The sequence below is a fragment of the Lutra lutra genome, chromosome 12 (assembly GCF_902655055.1).
Source record: "Lutra lutra chromosome 12, mLutLut1.2, whole genome shotgun sequence".
Classification (NCBI taxonomy): domain Eukaryota; kingdom Metazoa; phylum Chordata; class Mammalia; order Carnivora; family Mustelidae; genus Lutra; species Lutra lutra.
Window position 1 is genome coordinate 62,130,353 of NC_062289.1, and position 23,177 is coordinate 62,153,529.

Below are 23,177 nucleotides of genomic sequence, written 5' to 3' on the forward strand. Positions count from 1 at the left end.
ATATAATTAATATTTTAAAAATTACTGAGATATTTTATACTTTATCTCCCTGTATTTCATCCTCAAAATCCGGTATGTGGTTTTTTTTTTTTTTTTAATTTAAAGATTTTATTTATTTATTTGACAGAGATCACAAGTAGGCAGAGAGGCAGGCAGAGAGAGAGGTGGAAGCAGACTCCCTGCCGAACAGAGAGCCCGATGTGGGACTCAATCCCAGGACCCTGGAACCATGACCCGAGCCGAAGGCAGAGGCTTTAACCCACTGAGCCACTCAGGTGCCCCCGGTATGTGTTTTATACTTTAAGCAGATCTCGATTCAGACTAGCCAAATTTCAAGTACTCAGTAGCATGTCTGGTTAATGGCTTCAGTACTGGATAGCAAAGTTCCAGGCAGAGAAAATTATCCAGGTAAAACAAATCCATATTCGTTTACTCATTAATTATCCTTATAATAAAAAAAATTATAGCACCAGATAAACTGCAGGAACCCTTAGACCATTTCTGTGGAAACTGACCCCTTCAAATGGGTAATAGGCTTTTCTGATCCTGAGTACCTGAAAAATACAGAGATGTTGCCAACATCCTACCTGAAGAAGGGGCAGAGAATGCCTTGGGTTTGCATGGAATACTAGATGAAGCTACATGGAGAATGTGATGGCTATAACGTACCAAATAAACTGAAACAAACAAACAAAAAATTCTCCCAAACCACAAACTACACCGTTATAATAATAATAAAAACCACAATAAATTATGTTCATAAAATTCACCTCTGTAATGAAAAAGATCCTCAAAGTAAGTGAGTATATATTCTGAAACTAAGGAAACGTGAACAAGTTTTAAGGTGGAGGGAGGGAGACTATCCAAAGGACAGCACATTTTCCCCACAATTAGTCTGTAAGAATGACCAGGAAATAAGCAATGAACAACTAGGGAAGCTACAAGTGCATGAAAAAAGTTTGGTTTAACTATTTAACATTTTTCCAATCAACTCCAAACTGGAGAGAAGTTCACAGAGATTATAAAAAAAAAAAAAAGAGAGAGAGAGAGAGAGAGAGAATGAGAGATACACACACATTTTCCTAATCTTAAAACATCTGAGATAATTTTTACTTCTTCTGACTCACTGTTCACTGCCAAGCAAACCAAGTGTTCCCAAAGTCTGACTTCTGAAGAAGGGTCTCATGTTTTGTGGGCCTAATCTACATGCTGAGTATTTTATGGACGGGTGCAATGTTTCTCTTCATTAGAGATTTACTCCTGTTTCTTGGTTTGCCTATTTTTTTTTTCTCCTTTACTTATTTGTTTCTTAAATTCCACATATGAATGAAGTCATATTGTATCTTTCTCTGACTTACTTAGCTTAGCATTATACTCTCTAGCTCCATCCATCTTGTTGCAAATGGCAAAATTATAAGCCTTCAAAATTTTATTAATAGTTTGTCTTGAATAGTTAAAATAATACGAATGACCAGAACAAAAGTTAGCTGAGAAACGAAATTGCTTAAGAATATTTTAATGCCTTTGAAATCTATACAACACTTAACTTATATTTAATTCCATTACCACAGATGGTCTGAGTTATTAAAAAAAGCCTTATGCAGAATATTTGTCTTGCCTCACAGATATTAAAGAGCCAGTATATATGTTCATAAGAGAAACAAAGAGTTTTTGTCTACTTATGTCCAATACTATGTGACCAGATAGGACAATAAATGTTACTTTTGTTTCTATTTTATATTTTATGTTAGTACATAACAGATTTCAGATAACCAGTCTTTGAACCTAGTTTTTTGCAAATGTGGAATAAAAATGTTTTCATGAAAGCATAGCCAGCAAGCAGAGAAACATAACTTTCTACTGGAACTTCATTACCTCTGCCATAAGTACTCGAGCTGTTCACTGTTAACAAAATTAAAGCAGCTATTACATAAACTAAGTGCTCTGTAATTGCAGATCAAACTTTTAATGTGCTAAAATTACCAAAATTCTCTGGTTTACTTTAATGCTTAAACTAACTTCCGTATATGAAAATTCCGCTTTAGTAAAATCTTGTTCCCACTAGGGCTTTTGAGTAACAGGAAAGATTTAACATGAGGCTAAGGTATATATGAGGACATGAGCTTAAACTTTACAATTTTAAGATGGCCAGCTGGGTTTTCCACATGAATGGAAATATGCTTTTTGGAAGGAAGGGAGAAAACAAGTGCTTCAGTGGAGTATAGCCGTTATTTGATGCTAATCATATATAATACACAGGTATTATTTATTTCCCTAAAAAAGTTTACCTGTATATTTGAATCTCCCTTTATAAATTTTCCTCCTTCTATTATAGTCATATATGAAAATCTGAGTTGATCTGGTGTCTGAATAAGTCCCATTCGATATTTCCTCATATTCAGTAACAGTTGTTTAATGTTAATATCATCTCCTTTTTCCATCTGCAAGAAAGGTAAAAATTATTCAAGGCTTTTGTTGTTAAAGAGTCCAGGAAAGAGAAGCAATACAGGACAGCTAGCTGCTAAGCATTCTGCAGTGTGCAGTGGGTCTCCCCAAAAACAAAAAGGTAGCACTGCAGCTGTAATTCTTTCTGTACAGAACAGCTACCCCAACCAACCACCTTTCCCACACCCCAACTGTTCAAGCAGTAGATGGAGGCCTTTAACTGATACACAACTGATTCCAAACCAATCACAGTAATCTTATTTACTCTGGCCAGTGTTTGTCTAAGGAAGAACTTAGGAACAGTTTCAGCTTAATGTAAAGATAAATCCAACGAGATTAGTGTTTTGTTTTGTTTTTTTTTTTAAAGATCTTGACAGAAGTAAATCTTTTTTGCCCAGTGCCCTTCTGCCTTCATGTCTGTGTCCATAAGCCATCTAAAGATGGTAGAGAAGGAAGACAGGAAGAGCCTAAGTCCACAAGGACACTGTTAAGTCCCTGTACCAGCTCCGGACTATCGATCCCATATTTTAAGCAGCATAACCCTCGGCCCCGCTGAAAAAGAATAAAGTGGAAGTTCTGTCAGGGAATAGGCACAAACACACAACCCAGTTTTTAATAGTCATTCACCAGTAAGTGTATAGACAGTAGAATATTTTGTTAAACGTGTTAAAGTTCACTTTAATGTAACAATCAGTTTAAGATTTTATTTTATCTGAGCGTGAGAGAGTGTGAGCGTGGGGCAGGAGGGGCAGAGGGAGACAGAGAGAATCTCAAGCGGACTGCACTGAGTGCACCACCGAGATCATGACCTGAGCTGAAACCAAGTCAGACGCCTGACTGACTGAGCCATCCAGGTGCCCCAACCCAGTTTTCTTTTAAACTTTTTTAATTTTAATTTTAAATTAAGTATGCTCCATGCCTGACATGGTGCTTCAACTCATGACTCCAAGATCAAGAGCTGCATGTTCTACCGACGAAGCCATCCAGGCACCCTGTAACAGTCCAGTTTTAGATTGAAGTGTGTATTACTTACAGGCAGAGTAGTGAAGCAATACAGTAGATGTACGAACATTCAACCCTTCCTGCGCTCCAGAGATGCCCTATGCCCCAAATAAGGAAAAAATGGACATTCTAAAAAGAAAAGCCTGTATCCAGGCTGGGCTGGGAATGGGTTGGTGGATAAAGAGTACAGCCCTTTGGGGGTAGAGACTGGAATCTCAGGGGAATAATAATACCAACATTTACTGAGTACTTAGAAAATACCAGGGACCCTAAGTGTTCCAGATGTATTAATTCATTTAATTCTTGCCACAGACCCGTGAGGAAAATTGTATCATTATCCTTAGTTTGTAAATAAGGAAACTCCGGGCAAGAGAAATGTTGTTTGAGCTGGAAGGAATTCAATATTTTATGTCAATTTGTATTTGAAAAACAAGGAAGGGGAAAGACCTATTATTTCTGTAATATAAAGCTATCAGGGGGGAAATAAAAGTCTTCTTGGAGATCTCTAGAATCATCTTGGATAGAGCTCCACCACTCACAAACAAGAGGCAGTTTTTAAAAGGGTATAAGTGAAAATTTTTTAGGTTTTTCTGGAAAAGGCAGAAGTTTAAGTTTTGAAAATCACAGTTCTGGGATATTGACATTAAAGCTTACTTCTGCCAAGGAAAACAATAAAAAATTAAACAAGACTAAAATTAGATCATCAGCAGCACTTACCAGAACAAGACAGGTATCTACTAGAGAAAAGGTGCCTGACCGCCCAATGCCTGCGCTACAGTGGATCACTGCAGGCCCGTGTTCAGGATTCAAGGAACCAGACTCTCTCACTTTAAATAAGAAATTGAGAAATGAAGCTGGTGATTCAGGGACTCCAAAATCTGGCCAGGTAGTATAATGAAAGTGAGATATTGTTCTGGTTTCACCACTCTAAAAAAGTGAAAATCAAGGGAAAAGTTAGTTCTAATTTCTTTTTGTTGAAAAAAACTACTATGTGTTTTGTGTTAATGTTTTTAATACCGTGATTTTTCTGTTTGGTTTTTGATAATCACTCACACAAGTCGGGAGTTCTTCAGGAGAATTTGGAATTTATTAATGATAGTATTTCTAAAACATTATTTTGCAGGCATGTCCTAAGCTTTTTAGGTATTAAGTCAACCCCTACAACGGTCCTAATAAAACCCCTTTTCCAGATGAGATAACAGAGGCAAAAGGTTATAATTTACCTAAGCTGACACATTAAGAAATGGAAGAGCCTGAATTTGAAACTGCAGTCTGGGCTCTTAACCACCAACCTACACCATACGTGTTGCCAATATTTTAATTCATACATCATGAGGAGTATTCCTTTTTCTTTTCTATAAAAAAAAAACAAACCCTACCAGTATAATTTTACATTCTTTAATGGTTTCCCTTTTAAGAATGCCCAACATTTCTAGATCTAATTTTTCTCATTATATGAGTTATCTTGTAGATTGTGCTACACAGGCTCGGAGGAGCAACTCAAAAATTAATTTAAAGAAACAATCTTTACATTTTTAATTGAAATCGTTCTTCTAACTGCTGCTCTTCCCCATGGTAATAATTTCCAATCCCAAAACTGTTTATAGGATTTAGCTGATGTGCTAAAATGGTTTACCAATAAGCTCTGTGCTTCCTGTCTCTTCAAGCCTGCCTGGCATTCACTATCATTTCCTGGATCTTCCTGATGAGCTTTATTTCTGACTAACTCATTATGAAAATGTTCCTAAGCTTTTGCCAGCTGCCTTCTGCCCCATGAAGCACTTTAGTGCCTCCCAGTCTTCATTTTTGTAAACCGAAGCAGTAACTCTCTAACATATCTCTGAACAATTTCTCAGTTTCACTGTAGGATGTTTATGGAGAGAGAAGCCATACAAGCAACATTAGAGGAAAAAACAACCACTACCACACGATAATTTTAATGGTTAACAGCTAAGGATTATTATTATAGTATCCTGCTTTTGGTACAAGTTTTCAGAATTAATATTCATGTTATAAAAAAAAATTTCCCCCTTTTTCAGTAGAAATGAAGACTCCTAAATCCCAGAATGGTTATACAAGGTATAACACTGATTAAATACAGTGTAGAAATTCTTTTAAAAATTTCAAATTACATACTTTCAGTGACTATTTTCTTAAAATTCAGCTTTCATAATTCCAAATACACTCTGATCCATAGGCTCTCAGTACACTGACAGTAGTAGAAGACAGAAATCTATTACTAATTAAAATGATCATTGGGATTCCTAAATTTCAAAACATTTCCTTTTAAAATTATAGCTTATTGTATGTAAAAAAGGGGGGGTTAAATTTACTGTATTAAAAAAAGGTATCAAAAAAATTCCAAATTAAGAAGGCTAATCTTCAGTTTCTTCTTACAAAGCCATAAATAGACACCTAACAACACAATACCAGCACAGAAATGGGCTAAAGTGGCTGTTCCTGCCATAGCCCAGGGGCATGGAGAACTCAAAGCTACATCTTCCTTTAAATGGGGTCTAAGAGTCCAGTGGGTGTGCTTACCCCTTATTTCCAGCCCCCCCCCCCAACACACACTGCCAGGCTGTGGTCATCCACTACGCTGACCTCACAAAGCAGGGCCAGATTCTGCCATGTGAACCTAAACCAGGTCCAGTGTGGACCTGCTGGAGCTACCTGGTCTGAGCGGTGGTGCCAGAACCCGGCTCACCTGTGAGCTGTGCTCTGACAGGTACGGCCCAGTTTCCGACACAACTGTATACGCACTTATGCTAGTTACTGCGTCACCTCTGGCTTAAAACCTACAGTCAACCCACAATCCTGAGCAACTGCTTGCTTTTTTTTCCACTTGTATGATTTTGGCTCAAGACTAGCAGTCTCTTGATTTTTTTCAAATTCAGGTCACGCTGTCTGGGATACTCAAAGCCAGTTCCCAGAAATGTTCACGACTGTTTGTATAATGCAGTCTTCCCCACTAATAGATTTTTGAGAATCAGTCTTTTTTCTTCCCCTAACAGGACCAGTCTAAAGAACTTCTTAAGAAGTTAATTTTTACTAATGTATCCCTGCTGAAACAAGATTCAAAGTCACAGCTCACAAAAATCATACAATTCCCAACAGACCACTTCATGAAGCAGTAAGATCCATATGTTTACTACTGTGATAGAAAAGAAATGTTTATATGCTTGACTGGACCTCTTCTCTTTTTCGCGCTGGAAAAAAAAGGGGGGCGGGGGAAGGACTGCCAAAGGCTAGAGAGCTAAAACAAAATTCATCTTTATTCCAAACAAGCGCTCTACATGTAGCCTTTGCCATTTTTGACAAACTCCCTATTTCAAAACTGGTGGAAGCCCCCTTTCCTTCTCCCAGGTCATCAAGTCCCATCAGTCCTCCTGTGACACCCAGCTGGCCTCTCCATCCCCTCTCAATGCTGACCTCACACCCCATGGACACCTGGTTGCATCTGCAATTACACGGCAGTCCCCATCTGCACATGCCTGCCAAATCTCCTTTGTAAACACTGACTTATGAACACCACACTATGCACAAAATGTCAGTGGTTCACTCTTCTTTTTAGGGCAAAATGTTACTTAGATATTTTGAAGGAGAATTCTATCCCTGAATAAGGATATCTAATTCATTATATATGGAGGCCAGGAAAATAAGCTAGGAACTGAGTAGGTGTAAGACCAGGGGCAACAGCCAGGCTTATGGCAATTTAAGTGTGTGCCACCTAAAGCCATTCAAATTCAAGTTAACTACTATTTTATACAGACAGATTAAGATTATGAATTTTCTAATTATTATGAAGAAATCTACCCGGCTCTTTGGTCCTAGGCCCAATTATTTTCACACTTTGGGCATTTACAGAAGTACCAAGATTATGTTTCCAAGACTTTCATCATAAGCCCAATTTTGTCATCTGTTAATGGTTAAAACAGTACTTACCTTACAAGGCATAAACGAAAGGAGTATTTCTCAAATATCATTGAGGCATTAATGAGGAATAAATGAAACCGTGAATGTGAAGTGCCTAACCTACGCCTGCATATGGTAAATACTTAACAGATACCTTTTCTGAAGCAATTACACGAATTGTCTCTATTGTAGTCCCTAATAAGCTCCAATCAATTGTAAACCTCTCCACATTTTCAACTGTTTAACTTATTATTTCCTCTACACCAAGGAGTAGCAAAGTTTGTGAAACCTATCTCCTAAATACAAACTTATATGAGATCTGTAGCTCACCATAAGTGCCTTAGTTCAATCCCTCATCAATTTTTGCCAGGATCATTATACGGTCTGTATTAAATATTTAGTTACTGCAATTCATTCTGAAAGATGAACTCATCAGATCAGGAGGAGAGGAGAGTGACAGAAACAGGTAGGCATGGGGCTTGCATTCTGAGAGAGAAAAGCAATACACAGAGATGTGGGCCCCCAGGGATCAGCCTTTTTGAGAAGTGTAGGGCTGTTAGCAAGAACAAACACTGAGTATCTAGACAAGGAGGAAGGACCAGTCTGGGCCGGGTCCTGGACTTCTGCATTGGCCACAGAAAGGGTTTTTTAGAGCAAAGTGGAAGAATCATGCCTGTGTTTTAGAATGACCACTCACTTGGTGCAATGGCAGAGGGAAGCACAAAGGTAACAGGTAAGGACTCTATCCATAGGGAGCTGAACACCTTGTTATGGAGTCTAAAAGTACAAAGTACTAAACAAGCCCGTAAAATGGTAAGATTTAAATTATGGAGAGAAGTGTTAAAGATTACAGCTATTAGAAAGGAACGCGTCACAGATGAACGAAGAAAGCCCTAACCAAGAAATGGGCCACAAGGTGGTCCTGAAGGGTGTGCAGGATATAATAGGCAGAGAAGAGAGGATGACACTCCAGGTGGGATAAACTGTTCAGACTATTTTGAATCAAATCCCAGGCAAGCATGATAATAATTAGGCACTCATCCTGTTCTGGGCAAATCTACAGGGACAGAGAAACAGAAGGCAGCCAGCATTACAATAGTATTCCTGGAACTTGATAAACATAAAGCCGGCCAACAATATTATGGAAAATAGTGAAGGGCAACTAAAAAGAAAATCCTGAAAGACAAATAAGCACTCAAGATGACCTTACATTTTAAAAGCCCTGCAAAACCTTCCCCGTAACTGAAGCCACAGGGCCACTTCAAAAGCAGAGATGGAGTCTCTTCATTCAGGGGCAAAAGTTCAAACTCAGCTCTGCTGAAGACACTGGAAAGGGCTGCTGGTGTGCAGCTTTATGCTCCCTTAGACCAGAGGGCAGTAAAAGAGCAGGGACCACACAGACCCACGGCTTTGGCCCCAGACCGTTTAATACATACAAGTCACACTCCTTTAGCAGCAGACTGGTTCTCTGCAGCTCAGGGTGAGGTTGGTGACCTCTTCCCACCTGCAGCATCACCGTTCTCACTCCTTTGGTATTTCTTTCTCCCTCAACTTATTCTTCTCAACTGCCCTTGCTCCTGTAGTCCTTCCCAATTTACTGATATGACAAAGGAAACAGATGCACACAACTAAAGCTACTAATCGTGAATTCTGCATGGAGTCTTAGGCCTGTTATAGCATTAATTCCCTTGATCCTTATAGCAACCCTCCGAGGCACGTGGTCCTTATCCTCATTCTGTAGATGAGAAACTGACGCACAGAGGGTAAACAGTGGAACCAGCCACACAGCCAGGAAGCATACAGTTGGGATTTCAACTCAGGCAATCTGGATCCAGAGTGGAAATACTTAACCAAATGCAATTCTGCTTCTCATGTCGAAATGCTACTTTGTTCTTCTAACATTCCTAGTTCTCACTAAAGATTGTAAGGTAGAATGTAAGCATACTGTTGCTATTAATTATGGTGGATTCTGAACCCAGGCCAATAAAAAAAATCACTCAGTTGCTAACAACTGAAACAGTGGTTGGCCAGTTCATAGTTCACAGAAAGATGCTTTAGAACCAAGAATCTTCCTTTACTAGGACAATTAGCACTTTTTTCAAAAGACTTAGCCCCTGGGGTGCCTGGGTGGCTCAGGGAGATAAGCCTCTGCCTTTGGCTCAGGTCATGATCTCAGGGTACTGGGATCAAGCCCCACATCAGGATCTCCACTCATCAGGGAGCTTGCTTGCCCCCTTCTCTCTCTCTCTGCCTGCCTTTCTGCCTACTTGTGATCTCTGTCAAATAAATAAAACCTTTTAAAAAAAAAAAAAAAGACTTAGCTCCATGTCATTCCAAGTCAAGAGATCTGGATTTGAGTTCTGGCCTGTCACTTATCAGCTGAGTAATCTATTTACAGGAAAAATCTTATAATCTGAACGGATTATAGGTTTTTTAAAAATACTGGAAATATGGAAATATTAAGAATATTTACTCTATCACATTATAGGAAGACTAGGGGTCAAATCATATATATGTAAAAGTGCTTGGCAAAATGATAAACAAAAAACAAAACTCATTTTATTATTAAGGTATAATCAACTCTTAATTAGGATAGGTGTCAGAAACAGGGAAAAACATCTATGACCTTCTCCATTCAAGTAAGTTTTCATGCCAGAAGCAGAGGAGGTACCTGGGATAAATACTAAGAGAAGATGATTCGAAGAACCATGGGAAGTTTATAGAAAAGCATTCCGTTTCTGGGAATGAGTACTGCACAGGCTAGTGTCAAACAGTTGCTGATGTAGGTCAGGGCAGCTTAAGACATATGTAAATGGAACAGTTGGTACAAAAAACTACAATAAGAGAAATTTATAAATAAATTTAAGTCTTGTAATTCCCAATCTTAAGACTTCTTAGATAACCTAAGAGATCACACAAAAAGCTTAGTTATGGATGTCAGGGGAAACTGGGCCTCAGCCCTCAACACTGTGCACCTGTCCTTATAGTATGCCACAAAAACAGAGGCATTCCAAGAGATCAACCATAAAACAAACGTATTTCTTCATCTCTAAAAGTATGTGTGCGTGTGTATGCACTTTATATAGCCCCTCCTATAAAACTTTTTTTGGTCAATGATCCCATGTTAATCATTTCATTCAGTTCATGGTTAACTAAAACAGTATCTCACTATACAGACTAGATACATTCCTGAAATCATTTTTTGGCAAACAAACATTTTCCTATTTTCTAGTTATCCTACCTCCTAAGAGCGTATTATATTTTCCAGTTATCCTGATTACAACACAAAGACATGTAGGTGGTAAAAGGGGGAGAAACGTCTTAATCCTCAACTTGACAATAGCAGGTTCATAATCCACCAGGTACATGTTATCTCAACCAAGAAAGCAGGAACAATTCTCATATTTCTGGAAAAGATGCCAATAAATGTTCTTGGGACCATATGCTAAATTTATTTCACCATTTTCCAAAATTCAGGAAGGACAAATTTCTGTGGTCAATCATCTGAATCAACAACATTCCACTAAGTGACTTTCTTGACTTGCCTGCCACTCTCAGAAGCACCAAGTCCTGCCATGTTTACTGGGCGCCTATTCTACATCAGGTGGCCGGCGTACACATCTTCCTTTGATCTCCACGACAGCCCTGAGAGGGCACTATTACAGTCTCAGCTTTACAGATAAGGAAAGGGTGAGGGATGTTGAGCAACAGGACCCAGGGACATTTCTACTAAACAAAAGATTTGAATCCAGGTTTTGAATCCAATTCAAATTCAATTCTGGATTTGAATTTGAATCAAATCCAAATCCAATTCAAATCCAGGATCTGAATCCAGGTTAGCTTGATTGTAAAGCTCTCTCTTCATCCTCTCTTCAATCCTCATATATCGACCTGAACTTCAAAATCCTTTGCTTCTAGGTTTTCTCAAGGGTCCTCAGAGAGCTACCACATGTAGGAAACACAATGTAAACCCTATGGTTATGACTACATACTATTTTAGATACTATCGAAATGTATGTGCAGCCCCAAACTTCAAATCTAATGACAAAAAAATAATTCTGAAAATCAGCAATATAAGGTCCAATCTTTTGGGCATGAAGAGTCTTACATTGATATTTTCTAACTGCAGTAGATGTACTGTATAATATGACTTCACATCTTCTGACAAGAACTTCACACTGAATCCTGTTTCTTTAAACAGCATCTCTCGATCATCTTTTGTCGGCCAGTACTGTGCACATTTAACCTAAATTTAAGGATATGTAGATATTAGTTCATAGACATTATGGAACTCTAAAAAGCTGGGAATGGAAGACAAACCACACACATACATGTTATATTTTTTTCAAGTACCCAAATCTACGAACAACTGTACTACATTTGATGATCAATGTATTTTAATAAGATTGGCATTTTATAAAAGGTCTGTTAAATGTTACTATGACTTATAGTAAAAAAAAGCCATCAACAGATACGTTCATAAAAGTGAATCTGTCACTTCTAAAGCGCGATAACCTATATTTTAACATCATACTGGCATTCACTTTACATTTCTAAAATTATCAACCCCTTGAAAGAATCTTTTCTTCAAACAGTATTGAAAAGGTTTTATTTTACAAGTTTTTCTACAAATACCTATGAATCTGCTACCAAATACTACTTACCTAGAAATAACAAAATTAAGTCAGGGGAATGAATCATAATATAAGTCTCCTTAGGGGCGCCTGGGTGGCTCAGTCAGTTAAGCATTGGACTTTGGCTCAGGTCATGATCCTGGGAAAGAGCCCCCTGTCTCAGGGCTCCCACTCAGCAGGGAGCATGCTTATCTCTCTCCCTATTCCCCTCCTCTTGATTATGCTCTCTCCCTCTCTCTCTTAAATAGCATCTTTAAAAAAAGAATAAGAAGATAAGCCCCCTTTATCTAGAGTTAGTATATTTTGGCAGAGCTACTGATATGGAATTCCTATTTGTGACGATAAAAGCAACTTCCCAAAAGCCAAATTATGTGGCAAGGTGAGATAAAGAGCCACTTCATTAGGGGGAAAAAAAACCCCACAAAAATATCCTTATAAAATATGGTCATTTCTTCTTTTCCAAATCACAAACAGTAACAACACCTCCAAACAAATAATTACTATAAGCTGATACTTCCAAGGGTGCTAAAAGACATTTTAAATATGATCCAAGAGGTGAAAGAGCATAAGTGAGAACAACTTAGAAATGCAGTGATAGGAAACAGAAAAAAATTAGGAATCAAAGAACACATCATTTCAGAAAGGAAGACTAAACTAAAAGGAACAGAGGCATGAATAAACACATCAGATAATGTCCTAGGAAAACAAGAAGAGGAAAAGGAAGACATTTCTTAAATAAAAAAGAAATGGAGCGAAAGATAGGAGTTAAGAGAAAGAGACAAATATAAAAATAAGCAAAGAATATCTAGTGTGTATCACAGGAGGACCCAAAGAAGAACACTAAAGCAAGCAAAGAGTAAATACTAACAAGTAAAATGAATACAATTTAAAGAACATACTACGCATCTGGAAAAACTGACCCAGACTAACCAACATTTAAGACATATTTTGGTGAAATTAACGGGATTTGAAGGAAAAAAAATAAAGCTTTTGGGTAACCTAGATAAAAAAGAACACATGACTTACAAAGGAAATAAAATCAGATATCCAATTGACTTTGTCAGTAATCTGTAATGCCAAAAGGAAATGGGAGTAATGTATTTAAGTTGCTCAAAGAAAAGCAAATGTGAGCCAAGATTTTATATCCTGCCAAAGTGACTTTTAAGCATTAGGACAGCACAGTAAACTCTCATCGACAGGTAAGAAATCAGGAACTATAATGCCCATGAGTTCCCTCTTTAGTATGCACTACAGAATGAGCTATCTACAGAACGACTGGAGAGACAGCAGTAAGACCAACAGTGTAAATTAAATATATATTTATATGTAGAACTAAGATTTTACAAGGGATATAAGACAGAGACCACAGTATAGGTAGGATGTTATATACTCTGACAATGTAGGTAAAGTACAACTTAAAAACAGAAGGAGATGGGAAAAACATAAAAAATCTAAAACTTATTCAGTAATTATTTTGGTGATGGAGTTGATACTCTTATTATGAGTATTTTTGGTGTTTAACATGGGGCAAAGTAAATGAGTCATTATGAAATATTCTTTATCCGTTGTGTCTTTGAGAAGCTGGATTCATGGTATGGAAAAAGGAGGCAACTGATACAAGATGGAAAGCGTTAAGCCATCCCCCTACCGTTCTAAATTTGAATTGAAGTATCAGTATGAACCCTTGAAGTATCTTATCTAACACACACTTATTTTCCTTAGCTCTGTTCACTAAAAAGCTCTAAAAACAATGATCAACCCAGCATCAGTAAACATTCCTATTTTTACTGTCATCTTGAAATACCATTGTCCAATAAAAGAAACCAAGGTTCCTTAGAGAAATGGCTGATTCTATGAAGATGAGGTTAAGGAGTCATTCCAGACAGTAAGAAAATTATTAAAGACTCTTTGGTTTTATCTCTTAGATTTCTGACTCAGAGCCCAACTTGCAGAGACTCCTGCTAGCTAACAGAGAAATAATTCAACTACTAAGACACATAATAACTGCAATGGAGTAAAGTATATCATATATGATTAAATCTAGGAGTTCATAATAACTGATCCTTTCCTGCCCCTGTCCCCACACCAAAAAAATCTAACTGGTCACCTGTTGAGACACTAGGGAATCAACTATTTTGAAAACTGCTTTCCTATATAAAAGTGGTCAACTAACTAGAAGGGAAGTTTCTTTTTTTCTTTCTTTCTTTTTTTTTTTAATTTGGTAGAGAAGGGGGGGCGGGGGAGGGAGAGGAAGAGGGAGAGAGAAACTTAAGCAGACTCTGTGTTGAGTGCAGAGCCCAACATGGGGCTTGATCCCAAAACCCTGAGATCACAACATAAGCCTAAACCAAGAGTCAGGCACTTAACTGACTCTGCCCCTAGGCACTTTGAAAGTTTCTTTCTATAGAAGTATTCCAACAAAAATTTAAGAGGGAATGATAAAATTGGAATATCACTATTTTGTAACCCTTAACTAAATAAGGAACTAAGCACTGACCAGCAATGTCTGCTAACAGCATAAAAAGAAAGATAATCAGACATTAGGGGCCTCTTCATAAACAAAGCAATATCACCCATGAAATAATCTTCCCCAGAATTATTAAACTTGAATCTTATGAGGCATCTAGTCCCAACCACCATAAATATGATCTCTAATTTCTAGTGGCACTCTTATCTTATGAATATAGTAATTATACTCCAAAAGGAGAGATGAAACTTATACTACTTTGCAATGCTGCTCATATTGTTCAAACAATGTCATCATCACTTAATTTTTAAGTCACACTGGAAGCCATGAAAAAGCCACTGTAAACAACTATGCTAACATTGCTAGACATTCTGGTATGTGAATGCCACTTAGGATTAGAAAGAGAGTAGAATAATTTGTACCACCATCGAAAGCCACCAAATATTAATTTAGATAAAAGTAAGAATCAGGAATCTGAAGAAGATCTTAGGCTTAAAGAGACCTTACTGACAATACTTTCTTATTTGTTTCTTTGACAGAAAAAGAACCTAAAAGTGCAAAAGTTAAAAGATTTAACTAATTAGCACTGTGTTTAGATAGTACCTCAAGTTTCAATAAATTTATACATTCCCAAACTTATGGTCTCATGACCTAAAAGCCAATAAAAAAATCACATAGGTTAACAAAAACCTGTCACTTAAATCTTTTACAAACTTTTCAAGATTTTGATGATAATAAATTATAAAAATTCTAATAAAGCCTAGGGAGTCCAAAGCTCTATGTCACCACTGGTCAATATGTGTTTCACTATATTTACATCTTGGAGAGTAGTGGTGTACAACTATTATTTAAATACTTAAGGCAAGAAAGGAAAAGGATATACTACTTCTGGTCAGGAATACCCTGACCAGAGCCTTTAGCAATTCAAGGCCAAAACCAATAAATTAATGAATATCCCAAAAGAAATATGAAAACATTTATAAGCTAATGATACAGGCAGTACACTAAGTTGTAAATACTAAGTATTACTCACCGATTCCTTCTCCACAACTCGGTTTAGCATGACAACTGCTTTGGTTTTTTGCTGCCAAACCATGAGCCAGAAATGGCAACCTGTATTAGGAAGTGGACCCTGTAAGAACAGAGAAGAAAAAGGAGGTAAGAGAAAGGAGATGGAACAAGGTTCAAGGAAAATTCCTTCAAGTATGCTTCTGGTTTAAGAACAATGTACCAAATCATAATAGGTAAATCATGACTTTAAATCCACTAGAGTTAAAAAATTGGTCTGTACTAGTTACTTATAAATGATCAAAACTGACTTTTATTGACTTAGGCCAAAAAGGAATTTTTTAGGTTATCAGCTGACTTTCAGAGTTGAGGGCTGGAAAGCCAGGCTTCAGTGGGAACCAACGTCAAGGCAAGATTCTGCTCAAAGGAGTCCACCTGGGACCGTGCTCCTGACCCTGGCACTACCATCACTTCACTTTGCTGGCATCGCCATACGAAGGTGGCTATAGCAATCACGCATAACCTTTCAACAAACCAGAGTCAAAATATGGACAGGAATATCTGACTGGTCATGTTCTAGCTGCAAAGAAAATTTCTTTCCCTTTCAGCTTTCATAGCAGGAAGAGGCCTTGCCTGCCATGGATCATGGCAGTCCTACGAAAGAGGAAATCAGTACCATCACTGGCCAACCAACCACCCCAAGTGAACCAGAAAAAGATTTCCAGAAAAAGCAGAAATTTCAAAGTGCCTGTAGCTGTTGATCTACAAAACTACAGCATGTGCGACCTCAATAGAAGACCTACAAGAGGCAATGGTTCATATTACGGGGGGGGGGGGGGGGGTTCAAATCCAATTATCTTCACATTTTACTTAATGGGAACACAGGGCAGCAGAAGAAAGGGCAAATAAGAGATGAAAAGGCCAGGGTCAAATTATAACTTATTTTACAGGTGAAAATGAATGAGGCTCTCCTGCAACTAACGGCTGAGTCAGCAAGCACTCTCCTCACAGGGCAGAGGGAGGGGCAGCTTCAGGGGTTGGAGGCCAGGTCTCCTGGAACTTCAGCTTCCCATGACAAGGTGATTCACGTGGTTTGAGGCTGAAAGCATCTTTTACGCAATTGTATTCCCTGGTTTATAGCAGATTCCTTATTAATATTATTTAAATTAATAAACTCTAAGCTTCTAAGTTATAAAAAGGCCAGAAATCCACTCAGAATCCCGAGTAATGACAACCAAATGTTTGAAGATACTGTTCTCCTCACTCAATGTGTATTATCTATTACTTGATCTACTTCTTTAAAACAAAACGAAGTGAGAAAATCACCAGTTAAAATTAATGCCTTTTCTTTCATTTAGAAAAATGGATCTATCCATTCACCAGAGAAATCATTCCTTAGTGTGTATACATATGGAAACACAAAACACATTCTGTCAGTGGTTCTAAGGTCGTAGTGTGGGTTATTTCTCAGCTCTTCCACCTACAAGCAAAACTAACAGTTTTTGTTGTTTGTTTGTTTTTTGCGAAGTGGAGATTTACAGCAAGGAATGATTATATATATATATATATATATATATATATATATATATATATATATATATAAAATTTTTTTTTTTAATTCAGAGGAGGGGTGCCTGGGTGGCTCAATCAATTAAGCATCTGTCCTTAGCTTAGGTCATGGTTCCAGGGTCCCGGGATCGAGCCCTGCAGCAGGCTCCCTGAAGCAGGTGGGAAGCCGGCTTCTCCCTCTCCCACTCCCCCTGCCTCTGTAGCTCTCTCACTGTGTCTCTCTCTGTCAAATAAATAAAATCTTTAAAAAAAATTTTTTTTACAGAGGAAAAAGGTGACAAAAAGAAGCAACAAATGACAATTAGAATAGCTAAGGTTTTAACAAACATTCAGCATCTCTAGTTTTGTGTCCTATAAAATATCCCCAGCCTTCGAAGAGCTTACTAAGAGGCAAGGAGAAGTCCTTGTTCTACTAACTGAAACATATCAAGCACCACAAGAGTAAGGGGTAAACCATCAGCTCTTCCCAAGTAGGGAGGACGGTATAACAGAGCCTTAAAAATGAGGAGGGAACTGATATAGGGAGGCATCGTAGAAGGACAGGGAGCAAGCCAGGGTCCATTCCAAGAATAAGACAAGGCACGTGCAAGTATAGGGTACATTTGGGAGAGACAAAGAAATCAATGAGGGCAAAGTATAGGTAAGTACACAGTAGGAAACCACACCTGTAGAGTGTGGAGGGTCTTGAATGCAGGAAACAGTCACCAAACTTTTTAAGAAGTAAAGTGATATGATCAGATTTGTATGTTACAAAAATAACTGGAGGCATTGCTAAAAAGACAGGTTAGGAAGGGAGGGACTGGTAGCGAGGAAATAAATTAAAAAGCAATTGCATTAGGATTCGGTAGAAGGTGAGCATAGCTTTCACCCAGGTGGGAAAAACAGGAAGCGAGCTGGCTTGGTTTAAAAAAAAAAAAAAAACCAAAGAAAAAGAAAAAGAAGAGTTAGATGTAGAAAATACAGAATTTGCGATGTAAATGAGTCATCTGGATAAAAATATCCAGTGAAGACCTGGGGGATAATTATAATAATATACGGGGGAAATTCAGGAAAGAATAAAAAAGCTAAAGACAGCCTTCTGAGTCCTCCAGCTCTAAATGCGGGGAGCTCTATCAGGACACACAGCACAGTCCAATAGGGACAGGGCACTTAAACACAATTTGTAGGCATTTTTCTTTATCACGATGGGATTTACAATATTTTATAAGAGAACTATTACTACTACTATTACTACTAATAATAAAAAGCAGTAACACATGCCACAATGAATAATCCATGGATGGCTTACCACAGTACCAGGAACTATAAAAATTTCTCTTCGCACTGTTTCAGAGATAATATAGGTAGACATCTATAATATAGATATATACACATAGGCTTAGGGAGTTAGGTAGCTTGTCCAAAGTCACACAGCAATCTTATGGTAGGAGAGCTGAATGATTAAGAACATGACCCATGGAGCCAAAGGGACTTCAAATCTGGCTTCAAGTCACTTGTTGCACGGGCTTGGTAAAGTTGTTTAATGCTCCTGGTCTCTTTAGATAATTCCTCGTGCATAAAACTAGTGTTTACCAGAGAGTTATTTTGAACCTTAAATTATACAAAACACATAAAGTATAGAATAAGGTTACAAAATTGCTAGCTGTTACTAATTTTATTTCCTACTATGATGTAAAAATAAAGTTCCTAACAATAATGTTTTATGTAATGTCTATTTAATTTTTTAAAAAGATTTTAAGAAGGGGAGTTGGAGAGGGAAAAAAAGAGAATCTTCAAGCAGATGCCATGCTCAGCATGGAGCCCAACGTGGAGCTGGAGTCAGATGCTTAACTGACTGAGCCACTCAGGTGCCCCACTGCCCGTTTTATTTAAATAATGCCTACCACACAGTAGATACTCAATTAATCTTTGTCAGATTAATGAATACCTAATGAAGTAGTTGGACAGGATTTGGGCACAGATGCTGTGAATCCAGTGTCTATATTCTCTTAAAATATAAAGGTTGAACGCACAGTTTCCGAGAACTGAAGTCTCAGATGTAAACTGAAAGGGGGGAATAAACTCCTAAATCAGAAACCTGAGAAGCACCTACAAAATTTAGGATTATGATGAGAAAAAAAGAACAAATAAGACTGGGGAAAAAGGGAGAGAAAGAAAGGTGTGAGAAGGGATCTAGGGTAATTATTCTTTTCTATTTTTGAACATGATAGGTTTTTTTCAAGCAGTAAGTAAACTTCTAAAAAATGAGTTTGTTAAAAATGTCGTAAATCCTCATAAGAAAAACTCCAAATATTACAAAAAGGCAGAAAACAATAAAGTTTGATTATTCCTAATTCTTAGAAATAACCAATATTAATGCTGTATATGTAATATATTTAGCCAATCCCTCACAGATTATTTCTGTCCTATTATTTCTGGTCCTGTGCTATTAAAACTAAGTTGCAATAAACACCTTCACATATATCTTTATGTCTGTACATATTTACTGAGTATTACAAACTTTTAAATCTCTGCTATTTTCACTGGTAAAAAATGAGAGGTAGCCACTGGTTTAAAATTATATTCCCTAATGAGTAGAAAAATTATGTATCTTTTTACCCTTATATTCTGCCTTGAACTGTGATTTTATGTTCTTGCCATTTTTAAAAACAGTTTCTCTCTCTCTCTTTTTTTAAACATATAGCAGCTACTTTAAGTAAAATGAAGTAATTATTCTTCATTTCCTGTCAATCAGAAATAGTCCAATAGAATACCTTTTTACTATATGAAACAGTTGTCTCTTTCAATAATGGGTTATTCTGACCCAAATTTTTAAAAAGCTCAAATATTACAAACATATACCTTATCTTTTGAACTTAAAAATCATTAACTGGGGGATATAACAGCACTACTCATTAAGTCTCTTGTCATTTGATAAAGAGTAGCTGGTGTGGATAAACCAAAATAATTTCTATTTTCAAACAATGAAAGAGTACTAGTGCTGGAATATGGGTGTGGCCAATGTGCCAAGAAGCAACTGGGCAGAATGCCACAAGGAACCCTCATGCTTTCTGGCCTCCCAGCCAATATTTGGGGCACCTGGTCTTACTACCCTCACTCTGAGCAAAGGGCAGACATCATAAAAGGCATGTTCATATTCTCTGAAAACATATGCCAGAGAAAGGGGTTGAGAAGGGCTTTTGGTTATGATAGAGATTATGTGAAGAGAACTTAACAAAACATTAACAAACATTTTGTATCAGTATAAAGCAAGGAAGATAATTTGCCTTAAAAGAACTAGTGTAAGCCATTCATTAAAGAAATTTCCTTTTTAAAAATAACTTTAATTTCATGTTCACGTACATACCTGCAAAACACCGAGGTATCTACATTTTACTACATAATGACAGAAAAAACTGAAATGGCATTTCATTTCCAAAAGAAGTAAAGACATCCTTTTAGCTATGTTTCAAAGCAGACCAACCACGGTAACTGCACTGCAAGGCATTTGCTTGACATCCATCCCATCACTTGCCTGTGTTAAGATGTAACTCCTTTGCGCCTCTTCTATATCAACTAAACTGGCATTTATATAATCATTTTCAGCATTTTGCAGCTTAACACGACTGTGATCATCTGAAACAGAGAATGATAAGCATAATTGTCATTTCAAACTTCTCACTTCTTTTTTACTTTTTTTTTTTTTTAAAGATTTTATTTATTTATTTGACAGAGAGATCACAAGCAGGCAGAGAGGCAGGCAGAGAGAGAGGAGGAAGCAGGCTCCCTGCTGAGCAGAGAGCCCGATGCGGGGCTCGATCCCAGGACTCTGAGATCATGACCTGAGCCGAAGGCAGCGGCTTAACCCACTGAGCCACCCAGGTGACCCTCTTTTTTACTTTAATAGTAATGTTCTGGGTACTTTTAAAAGGATAGAAGAAACAAAGAAAAATAAACTAGTACCACAGGAGAGTTGAGTCAAGTCCTAAATTATTCTCTTTTATATGAAGGAAGTATAAAAATGAAACTTGTTGTTCGTTACTGTGGTACTGGAAATGCTTTTGTTTGTAGTAGGTTAGCTACTGTAACAGAAAAATTAACCAAAGAGTAAAATATAGTAAAAGGAATAAAGCACCTACCGTCCTAAAAGTAAAAGATTCATTTAGAGTCTTGGTGCCTAAGAACTGACAGGTCTACCTACAAAAAAATCCAAAATGGCCTCAGATAGAGAAGACTGGATTTCCATGGTAGCTACTGTTCATTTTCTTCATTCAACCGATCTGCATTAAACTATATTTAAATAATTTTCAGTACTTAATTGTATGTAAATTAAGTGTTAAAGATTTTAAAATACAGATGGAATACTCTAATTCTTTTTCTTTCTCTCTTCTTCTTCTTCTTTTTTTTTTTTTAAAGTAGGCCCCATGCCTACTATGGGGCTTGAATTCACAAACCCAAGATTAAGAGTTGCATGCTCTACTGACTGGGACAGCCAGGCGACCTAGAATATTCTAATTCTTTACAGGACAACACAACAGATAAATAGATCTAGTTTAGATATATTTCTAGCGTTTAAAAGTAAAAATGTCACCATCTTCAACAACATGGATGACCCTATAGGGTATTATACCAATTGAAGTCAGGCAAAAAAAAAAAAAAAAAAAAAAAAAAAAGACTTCACTTATATGTGGAATCTAAAAAAATAAAACAAAAAACAAACACAGATGCATAAATCCAGAGAACAAAACCAGTGGCTGTCAGAGAGTAGGAGGGTGGGAAGATGAGCAAAACAGGCGAAGGGGATTAAGAGTTACAAACTTCTGGTTATGGGGCGCCTGGGTGGCTCAGTGGGTTAAAGCCTCTGCTTTCGGCTCAGGTCATGATCCCAGGGTCCTGGGATTGAGCCCCACATCGGGCTCTCTGCTCAGCAGGGAGCCTGCTTTCCTTCCTCTCTCTCTGCCTGCCTCTCTGCCTACTTGTGATCTCTGTCAAATAAATTAAAAAAAACAAAACAAAACAAAAAACTTCTGGTTGTAAGTAAATTCCCTGCATGAAAAGTACAGCATAGGGAATATAGTCCATAATATTCTAATAACTTTTCTATGGCGACACATGGTAATTACACTTATTGTGGTAAGCATTTCAGAATGCATATAAACGCTGAATCATTATATTGTACACCTGAAAATAATATAATATTGTATGTCCACTACACATCAATTTTTTAAAAACATGCCTCAAAATTAAGAAAATGTCATGAATGCTCATAAAACCCCCCAAAATACAACCAAAACATTAAGATATGAAGAATACCTATCAGTAAGAAATGAGAGACCTCTGTTTTTAAAAAGTGAACAAGGACAATACACAAAGACTAATACATTTGAATAACATTTATTAAAGAAATGCAAATTAAAATGAAAAGATAACTTTTTTTTAATTTCAAGATTTTTGGCAAATTTTTTTTTTTAAATGATAATTCCCAGTGCTGTCAAGGCCATATCTAGCCCCTTAGTAAGCAGTAGATGAAACTATAAGAGAACTTTCAGATGCCTCGTTTAGAGTAACAAGTATAAATCCTTTAAAATCCAAGGTTCCCATTTCTGCGAATGAAACCAACGCATATAGCCAGAGACAGACAAAGGGATTAACAGTAACACACAAAAGGGGAAATAACACAAATTTCCAAAATGTACAACAATTACAGTATACATGAAAGATGTATTACTTTAATGGAGCCATTAAAAATCATGCTTTACGGTTAAAAAAAAGTAAAAATCTCACAGATTTAGAATTTATGCTGATTTAAATATGTAGACTACAAAATTTTACCTTGTTATCATTTTGATGAAAAAGGAGACGTTTTCTCAGGGAGAGAAAGTACATGCGTCATAACACAGTTAACACTGGCTTAGTATCCTAAATACACAACTGTCAGAAGAATGTAACTGAATTATAAACTGAACACACTGGATTTTTAACTCTGGAGAATACCTTCAATTTAAACTGCTTTCCTGAAGGAAATTTATACTAAATATCCTTTTTCTCCCCACTTTTTAAACTTAAAATAAAACCTGTTTACATTATCTCCATATGAAAGAAAATGGTAAATGGCTACAGTTTCACACATCAATTTATCTGAGATGTTTCTGCTGGAC

General features: G+C 37.1%; 1 protein-coding gene across 1 annotated transcript in view; it reads right to left on the reverse strand.

Annotated features, from left to right (window-relative positions):
* Positions 1-23,177, reverse strand: part of PTPN2 (protein tyrosine phosphatase non-receptor type 2) — an 81,947-nt gene that overhangs the window by 17,326 nt on the left and 41,444 nt on the right. Inside the window, 5 exon segments of the mRNA XM_047697034.1 lie at positions 2,289-2,441; positions 4,165-4,374; positions 11,471-11,608; positions 15,497-15,595; positions 20,555-20,655. Coding sequence (XP_047552990.1) covers positions 2,289-2,441; positions 4,165-4,374; positions 11,471-11,608; positions 15,497-15,595; positions 20,555-20,655 — 701 coding nt within the window.